Source organism: Acomys russatus, chromosome 7 (assembly GCF_903995435.1).
Source record: "Acomys russatus chromosome 7, mAcoRus1.1, whole genome shotgun sequence".
Taxonomy (NCBI): Eukaryota; Metazoa; Chordata; class Mammalia; order Rodentia; family Muridae; genus Acomys; species Acomys russatus.
The window spans coordinates 33988742-33998074 of record NC_067143.1 but is presented as its reverse complement, the minus strand read 5'-3'; the positions used below and the strand labels follow the sequence as shown (position 1 = coordinate 33998074).

Genomic DNA, 9333 nt, shown 5'->3' with positions numbered 1-9333 from the left:
TCCTGTCTCTTTTAACATTTATTGTGAGACATGGTCTCAGCAAGTTACCCAGGTTATTTCAGCCACCCAAGCAGCTGGGATTATTGGTGGCTATGCTACCAAGACTGGTACACCAAATTTCTCTTGAGTCACTCTTTTGTTTTTGTTTTGAGATAGGGCCCCAGTAAGTAGCACAGGCTGGCCTCAAACTTTCAGTACGCCTGTCTCAGCCCCCTGAGTGTACCATCACATCTTAGGTTTCCAGTGTGCCTACTTGCAAGCCTGCACTCCAAACCGCTGCATGACACAGGTGAACAGGCACACTCAGCCATCCACACACCCACAGGTCACACGTATTCACACATACGTGCCGTATCCACACACACAAGTGTAGAGGGTCCATCAAACATAGTGTCAATTTTGATAAGAATGATGTTCAGATGTGACAACACATAGGACTCACCCCATTTTGGGGGTCATTTGATGAAAGCATGACTCCATGGTCACCTCTTGCTTACATAAGATATAAAACTTTCAAAAAGGAAAAGAAAGAAAATATATCTCTTCCAATGTCTTTATTATTATAATTATCATAATCTTTAGTTTTCAAAAATATAAATAGGTGCACGGAACACTGGTGCCTGCACCGTCCCGGGGTGGGGAGAGGGAAGGGGAGGGCGGAGCACCCCTGGGAAGGAAGTGCCCCTACCCAGTCCAGCCGAGAAATGACACCTGCTAGGGTGGTTGACCTAAGTGAGAAGTCACTAGGAGAGAGGCCCTGGAGGGACGGCAACCTCATTTCCGCTCGGCCAGCCTGTCCCCTGCCCCAGGTTCCTTCCCTCATAGATGGGACAGACCTCGGTTCCTTTTGTCCAACACATTAAGCTGTAGTTTGTCTCTTCTGAGTCCTTAATGCTTTCAGGTCCCCCTCCCCCCTCCCCCTGGCCCTGTCTCCTTTCAGCTCCTCCTCTGCGCCCCCCCTAGCTTCCCTGGAGGTGAAGTAACCAATCATTGTGCTGCTTTGGGGTAAAGTTAGGAAACAACAACAACAAAATACTCTTCTTTATTTAATTTAACCCCTTCCTTCTCACCCTGTCCCTGCACTGGTCCCTGGAAAGGCACGGTGGGAGAGCAAGGAAATGTCTCTAAACTCAGTCCACGGGTTACAGGAAATTTGCTTTGGCATTTTTTTGGGGTGGGGGTGGGGATAAATTAGATGCAGTTTAGGTGATGTGGGGAGTGGTGGCAAACACAATGTGGGATTTTTTTCCCTTCTTTAATGGATTCCTTATATGACAAAAAGCGACAAGAAGAAGAAGACACCATCGGGGTGGGATGCACGGTCAGCCTGACTGGCTGCTGGGCTCAGCATCCTGGGCACAGTGTGAACTCTTCTCTCAGTGGGCCATGCTAGGGCGGCTCCTCCGTGTAGGTCTCAAGCTCCGCTTCTGTAGCCTGCGCTTGTAGGTGGTGGCTGCAGCCAAAGGGAGGCGGAAAATACACAGTGAATGAGCTGAGAAGAAGCAGGGCCAAGCATAGACTCCCCTCTGCCTTCCTGCGTGCACAGGAGCTCCTCCCTGTGGATGGTGGGCTTAGGAATGCAACCTAAAGCTGCTCCCACCCTGCTTTCCTGGGTCAGATTTTTCACTGAACTTCCTGACTCAGGCAGGAGACAGTCACAGCCCAGGCCACCAGGTTTCTTATTTCCTTTCAGGGAACAGTGACATCCCCTGTGGTGGGGACCAATGTGTTTTGATAGACAGATCCCCCCCCCCCCCCAGTACCTTCCCTGCCTGGCTTAGCTCCTAGCATGGCAGGAGCTACAGACCAGTAGCAGCTATCACTATGCTCAGGGCAAAGGGAGGAGGTCCTGTTGGTGTAATCTGACTCTGTGTCAGGTGAGGGACCAGGGGAACAATGCTCACCGTCTGTACAGGTGATTCGAGGCTCTTCCCAGTGCCCACTGGGCTGGCACCGGATGGTGGGCACGTGGCGCTGGACAAAACCCTCAGTACACTGGTACCTCACCAGGGAGCTGATCTCATATCGATCCTTCTTCTGTCCGAGGGTCCTGGCGTGTTCCACCACTGGGGGCTCTCCACAGGCCACTGAGGGACAAATGCCTTTTAGGGAGGGGTCTCATGAAGTCTTATGTGATAGCCTATGTAGGCAGAGACAAGGTTATCTCAGAGCCCAAGGCATGATGAGAACTGAGCCTGGACATCAGGGAAAATGCAAGGCTAAGAATCCTGAGGTTGCCAGGCAGAGCTTGGTGGCGCATGCCTTTAATCCCAATACTCAGGAATCAGAGGCAGGTAGATCACTGTGAGTTCAAGGCCAGCCTGGTCTACAAAGCAAGTTCAGGACAGCCAGGATAACACAGAGAAACCCTGTCTCAAAAATAAAATAAAATAAAATCCTGAGATATTCTAGATTCCCAGGTGGCACTGGGAGGCAGGAAGGGAATAAAAAGGTAGGCCTCTAGCTTGTAACTTTCATTCCCTCTTTGTCCCCGTGATAGGTCCCCAGGAATCAGCTTGTTCGCGCCATTGGCCCTGTGATGCAAGTGCCAGGAGAGGCTTCACATCACCCATTGAGCTTCTGGAGGATGCTCCATAGCCCCCCCCCCACACCCCCCACCCCCAGCTAGGACCTTCCCACAATGCCTTTCTTACCGGTGCCCTTTTTACACGTGAAGGGCAGCTGGTAATTGCAGGGGACATCGTTCCACTCGCCCTTCTCATGCCAGATCATCACCACACAGTCCTCTCCGGAGGCAAAGAAGTTGTCAGGCTGGTTTGGACGCCACTTCTCAAATTGCTGGGGGTGGGGGGGGGGTGGGGGTGGGGCGAGAGAGGCAAAAAGGTAAGGGAAAGGCTGGAAGGAGCACGGCTTGGCTCGATCCCCACTTTCTTCCCAGTCTGTTTCTCCCTTATCTCCTTTTTTCCTTCCGCCCAGCGTCTGGGTTAGAAGGCACCGGCAAATGCTGCTGGGACTCTGATCTGATCAGGGTTATCCTAGATGCTATGGATCCCAGGTTAGGTAACTGGTTATACAGCCTGGCCCTGGTCCTTCTCAAGAACTCATAACTGCCAAGGATTCATTCCCTGGCGTCAGCTTTCCACTGACCTATAGCTGACTGCCCATACCATCCACTTGATCTCTGTATTTTATGCCTTCAGTTCTTTGCACATAGGAAACTCTCTCAAATGTCATATACCCTTCCTGGTGGCTTGCTGTCATGCCTTCCTTCCAGCTCCTTCTCTCATCTTTTGCCTTCCCTTCTGAACTCTATCCAGCCCCAGGCTGGTCTCGAGAGGCAGAGGGGGAGAGCCACACCCCTTTTACAAAGATTCCCCGCTTGTGCTCGCTGGCCTGACAGCATCTGCTCAGTGATTTGCATGAGATTCGAATGCACGCTGTTCTTGGGGGTCTTTATCCCACTCCTTAGTCTCTGGGAACTCACCAGGGAGTGTCCATCAGACCAACGGAAGTCCCCTTCGATAGTCCTGTCATTCAGCCCAATCCACTGGTAGTCTTGAGCATTTCCTAGGAAAGGGAGGATAGGCTCACACCTGATGATGGGTACCCTGTACTGTCCGGGAACTGGAACGCATGGAAAGGGAGGAAGGAGCAAATGGCTCTCAGGAGCATGCCGCTGCCTTCTACGGACCTTGCAAGGGTCTCAGGACATGCATGATTGCAGTTTATACTGGAACACCTCCCCAGGCTGGCATAGGTAGGTGATAGGTAGCTGTAGAGTTAGCCTGGGATGGCCCTGACTGGCAGTCTGTCCTGGGTCATCTGGGGCTTCTTCTCTGATGGGACTGGGAGTACTTGACTCTTTTCTTCCAGCTCCTTGGCCTGCAGGGCTCCCAATCTGTGTCCCCATCCCTCCCTCCCTCCCTCCCTCCCTCCCTCCCTCCCTCCCTCCCTCCCTCCTTCCTATTGTGCTGGACCTTGGGCATGCAAGGTAAGCGCTGCCCACTAAGCTACAACCCCAATCTCCAGTCTGCTGACTTCTGACTGGCAGGGCCCTTTGCTCTCACTGCAGCTTCCCTTAGCCCCTGCCACACTCACTGTTGACGAACTCCTGTTCCTCGGGAGTGACAATGCTGCTCAGATGTGACTGCTGCTCCCGACACCTTCTCTCAGCATCTACCCAGGTCTCACGGTCAGGGAAGTGGCGGTAACAGTGGCCCTGGAACTTGGTCCACCCCTCCTCACATTGTTCCTGGTCTGTAACACAGGTCAGGGATTTGAAGAGGAGGCAAGGCCAGTTGGGTGTGTGGTCACTGCCTGTCTTGTGGCGTGAACTTCTATGTCCAGTCCACCTTAAATGTTGTGCCCTAGAGAGAGGCTCAAGTAGGAGGCCTCCAAGTGCATGCCACCTGGGAAAGGATGTTTTCTTTCTCTGGTGTAGTACCCTGGCCCCTAAGATTTCCTCCTATGGATGGACTCATGCCTTGAGTCTGTGGGTGGAGGGCTGGCAGGCTCCAGCAGGCTGGGGGACAAAGAGAGAGTCTGGTGGGAGGTTTTAAAGTTTAAGGCAAAACACAGTTCAGAGTCTCTGAGGGATTCTGGGAAAAGGAGAGGTGGGCAGCAGGTGGAGCAGAGGCTGGGCATGATGGAGCTGGTAGCCTCTTTCCCACAGAATCTTGAGTGAGGCCTGAGACACCCAGGAATAAGTCCCTTGGGGGTCCATAGAAGATTGAGCTTTAGCCCATGGATCTGAACTAGCTGTTGTTGTTGTTATGGTTATTATTATTATTACTTTAATTCTAATTATTTTGTACAGTGCTGGAATGAAGTCTGGGGCCTCTAGCATGGTAGGCAAGTCTTTCCACCCCAGGTCCCTGAGCTGGCTCTAGCAGACAGCCCTACCACATCTTCCTCTTAAAGAGTTGCATGCCAACTAAATGTTGGTCTGTGACCCAGGGGCTCTGTCTTTGGTGGCAACTGTGAGGGGAGAAGGAGTGCCATCTGAAACAGCTGCTGTGTGCTGCAGGAGGGCCTGATTTGGAGTCTTGGAGTGGTGTTTAGGGACAGAGGTGGGGACATGTTGGAGCCAGCTCATCAGCATCAGAAGAGGAGATTCTGAGCTAACTGCCTTTGGTGGCAGCTCCTAGGTGATTGTAGGTTGTCCCTGGTGGAAAGGTTTCTACTTCTGGACTGGAAAGAAGCCTTCAGTCAGGCCTCTTTCTCCTCTGTGAAAGCCAGGAGTTAAACATCTGTCAGTAGAGTACTTGGCAGAGGGAACCCTGAATCCATCCTTTTCCTTTCTTTGTCTAGAGTCTCCACCTGGAGGGGAGGACCTTGGGGGTGGAGGTCGGGAGGAGCTGCCACAGATAGCTCAGGAGAAATGGCAGCTTTCCAACCAGGTGGCTTCAATAGTCTAGCTGCCCCATGAAGGACAGGGGAGTTTCCCTGAGGGGAAGGAGTCAGCCTTGGCAAGGCTGGAAAAGAGTAGAAGGCCAGCAGCTGGAGAAGAAACAGAATAGAGGCCAACAGGAAGAGTGTCCTCCTGCTACCAGTGCCCTCCACAAGGGTTGAGATAAAGTTTTGGAAAGAGACCAAGGAGGCCTCAGAGGATGCTCAGCACTGTCACAGGCACCATCCCTAGGCCCATGGGCCAGGGCTTGGGCCACCTCAGAACCTGAGGGCTGAGCTAGGCCTGGTTATAGAGACCATGCCAGTAAAGGCGATGAGGGTAAGAAAGATTTCCAAAGACACTGGACAAAGCAGTGATCCAGGCAGGGACAAGACACAAGGTCCCATGGGGCTTTGCATTCCAGGGTGCAACAGAGTATTTCTTTGCTGGACACTCAGGCCTAGAGGCCAGGTGAGTGGTTCTGGAACCACTTTCCTGGTCTGTCAGGATACAGAACCCTGCCCCTGTTGCAGCAGTCTCTTTTTCCCAGACAAGTTCCAGAGCTGTGGTCCGTGTGGATGTCCCAGACCTTTCTCCCCTGTGGTATCCTAGAGGGAAAAGTCACTGTATTCTATACTCCTGCCCAGCCAAGAGCCCATGCACTTGACTGCTGGGTGGTGGGGGGGGGGTGTAGATGTGAGTCCATGCACACTTCCGGTTCCGTATGAGCCATCGCTACCAGCATCCTGGAGCCTCAGGCCTCCTTGACTGAGTTGGGAGGGCCTGAGGTTCGAGTGGCTGGCAGGAGCTTAGAAAACACTATCAGTGAGAGCGAGCAGGGGTGGGGTGGGGGGTAGCCTGGTCTGGTCTGGGGCTCCTGGTCCACAGCCAAAGAAGGAAAGGTGTTGACAAGGCCCACCAGAGGAAACACAGTTCCTGTGCCTTGCAACAAGACGACTGTTCTGCCAGGCTAGTCTTTTGCTTTGTACAAGGGAGTAAGAAAGAGAGCACAGACTGGTGTAGCATTGGGAAGGTAGCTGCCATGGTGTGGTGAGGAGAGGATGGCATGCACAGTCCCTGTTCATGCATGACTAGAGCATAGTGGTGATGTAAGTCCTCTCAGGTTGACCAACCACAGCCCTCATGCCAGGAAGAGAGGAAGGCAGCTTGGTTAGCATGGTCTTGTGGCTCCCTAGGGACATGGAAAAGACATGAATGTCCCAGAGAGAACACAGCAAGGTAGACAGGGCCATCATCATGCTGAGAAGATCCGTGGCCCTGAGGAGAGTGAGAGCCCATTGCTCCGACCCTGACTTTCCTTCAAGACCAATGCACAGAGTCAGCGGTGTCATCCTAGTGGGATGCATGCACTGAGGTCTGTGGTCGCATTCCAACCCCTGGAAAAGGTTAGCGTTTGCAAGGCTCCCTGAGCCCCACTTTCCAAAGGATGCATCTCTCCTGTGCTTGGATCAGCCAACATTTCAGAGGAAGGTTCTTAAGGGGAAAGAGCAAGAATGAGAGGTGACATTGGGAGTAGGCTTCTCAGTTGTGTTCCCCAGAATGGCTCTCCTTGTGGGCTCCAGTCCAGGCCTGGAACCCGCGGTTAGAAGGGAAAGGCTGAGGGAAGAGGAGTGCAGCATTAGTAACGTTAGCTGAAGCCGAGACGGCCGTACCGATCTCACACAGGTCCCCTCCGTAGCTCGGAAGGCATAAGCATGTGAAAGTGTCGATGGCATCCACGCAGGTGGCTCCATTCAGACAAGGGCTTGAGAGGCACTCATCAATGTCTGCAAGAAACCAAGGGCCACCATTAGGACCTCTGCTGGCAATTCACAAGCACTATGGCTTCATTATGGGTGGCCAGCCCTGAGGCTCTCCAAAGACTGGGAGGGGTCTGGCTGGATTTCCTGAGAGCTGTTGCTGCTGCTGCTGCTGCTACCGCCACTGCTGCCACCAGTGCCGCCATCTTGGACTGTTGAACCAAAGATCCAGATGGTTTTCCTTGGGTGCTTCTTGACAGGCATGCTTGGAGCTTTGGAGCCTTGGAGCCAATTTTCCAGGTTGGAGAGATCTGGAACTTCTGAAGCCAAATGTCTTTTGTGAGCCCGAGAATGGAGTTCCTTCAAGAGACCATCTCTTGTGAATATTTCAAGAAGCTAAAGGTCTAATCCAACCAAGGGCATAGTGTTAGTCAACGAAATTGGAAGTGAAAAATTTAAAGCTTGGTTAAAAGTCTTGTTTCTCCTGGCTTCTTCTATAGTTGTGAGACAAGGAAAAGAGGGCAAAACCATGTTCTAGAATGAGCTATCTAGATGTGGTCTGAAGGGTATAGAACTGGAAGAAAATGGCCATATGGGATTTGCTTTTGCATGAAACTCATTAGATTTCCCAGGCTGTAGATAGGGTCTTTTGTTTTTGGTAAATAAGATTTGAGGATATTTGTGAAAATGAAGTCGGACTCTGTCTTTTAGGATAGGGAACAAAACCTTGCCCAACATTTTCTCTTGTGATCTCCCTGTAGCTTAAAGCCTTAAAAAGGTTGGCATCTTCATTGAGTCATAATTTCTAGATGGGCACCCATCCTGGCCAGTGGCATGCAAACGTGGGAAGCTGGCTTGATGCTCAGTGGGTGCAGACCCATCACCAGCCTGGGATTCAGCTGGGTGCCCAGGCCTTTCTGTCTCAGGCAGGCTCTTTCTTCCTTTCTGCTCTTCTGGTTCCAAAGCATTCTTTTCTGGCTGAACTTTGCGAGACTGAAATCAGTACATCATTAGCTTACCAACAGTTAGCCAAAGTGAGAGATGATTCTCTCAGACTTGTCTTTCTATACCTTTCTGGGAACCCAGGGGCCTGGGGGTAAGGAGGGGGGAACTTCTGCCATCTTCATATTTATAACGCCAGAGCTGGCCTTGAACTTGCTGTGTAGCTGACCTTGACCTTCGGATTCTTCTGCCTCCACTTTCTGAGTTCTGAAATCAATAGGTGGCCTCATCATGCCAGGTTTATGTGGTGCTGGAGAGCAAATCCACTGCACATTCTAGGCAAGCACTCCATCAAGCGAGCTACATCTCCAACCTGGAAGAGGCTAGTCCTTGGTACATGCGGTTATGTTTACTGGAGATCCAGGATCCAATGGAAAGCTGATGGATGGTCTCCTTAGGCTCACCCAGAGCCCTGTCTTCAGAATAGGACTTTAGTTCATCCTAGGGCTTAGATCTCACTGCCCAAAACAGCAATCTAGACCTTTATGTCAGTCCTATGCTAGGATGGTCAATGAAGTTTCCTTTGGATCTTCAAGCTCCAATCATCTTGGCCAAGTCTATGCAGTTTGTAGAGTGAGGATGCCTGCTTCCCAGGTACCCTGCTGAGCTCGTGCTACTCCTCCTCTCCTCCATATCGCTGGCATCTCTCCTCTTCCCGTCAAGTTCTTAGCTCCATTTCAAGAAGCACCGCGCCATGGATTAGAAACTCACAGTTCCAAGCAACCCCAAAGTGCGTGGAGGAACTGACTGAAATCCCGGCATGCACTTGGTTTCCCAGCATGCACCAGGATTCCCAGCAGCAGCAGTAGCAGCAGCAATAGGTCAGGTCAGCCGGCAGAGTGGAAGCTGGGGGGCAGCTCTCCTACTTCAGGAAAGCTGGTTGTGTTCTCTTTGGTCCACTAGCTTCAGTGTGGGGGATGGGAAGCAACTAGGGCAAGGGCGGTAAGCAAATGGAGGCGCTAAAGCAGCTGTATAGAGCAGGGATGGGGTGGCCCCAGAAGCTTCGGGAGGACTCTCATCTGGCCAGGGATACGGGAAGTTGTGTTGCTTCCCTTCTGTGTTTGGCCAGGGTATGAAGACTGAGAAGTATTTCAGGGTCCTAGATACCAAGATGAAGAAGAGCCACAGTCCCATGAGCTATGTAGTACCGGATGCTTTAGAGAGGCCAAGTGAGCGCTACACTGTAGAGTCTACAACAATGGGAGAGGGCTAGTGTCCTGC

The 9333-nt window shown here is 51.9% G+C and overlaps 1 protein-coding gene across 1 annotated transcript in view; it reads right to left on the bottom strand.

Moving 5' to 3' along the window:
* Positions 1 to 1376: 1376 nt before the first annotated feature.
* Positions 1377 to 9333, bottom strand: part of Acan (aggrecan) — a 64491-nt gene continuing 56534 nt past the window's right edge. Inside the window, exons 13-17 of the mRNA XM_051149306.1 lie at positions 4060 to 4218; positions 3446 to 3528; positions 2655 to 2799; positions 1905 to 2087; positions 1377 to 1453 (exon numbers count right to left, since the gene is read on the bottom strand). Coding sequence (XP_051005263.1) covers positions 1377 to 1453; positions 1905 to 2087; positions 2655 to 2799; positions 3446 to 3528; positions 4060 to 4218 — 647 coding nt within the window. The remainder of the gene's footprint in view (positions 1454 to 1904; positions 2088 to 2654; positions 2800 to 3445; positions 3529 to 4059; positions 4219 to 9333) is intronic.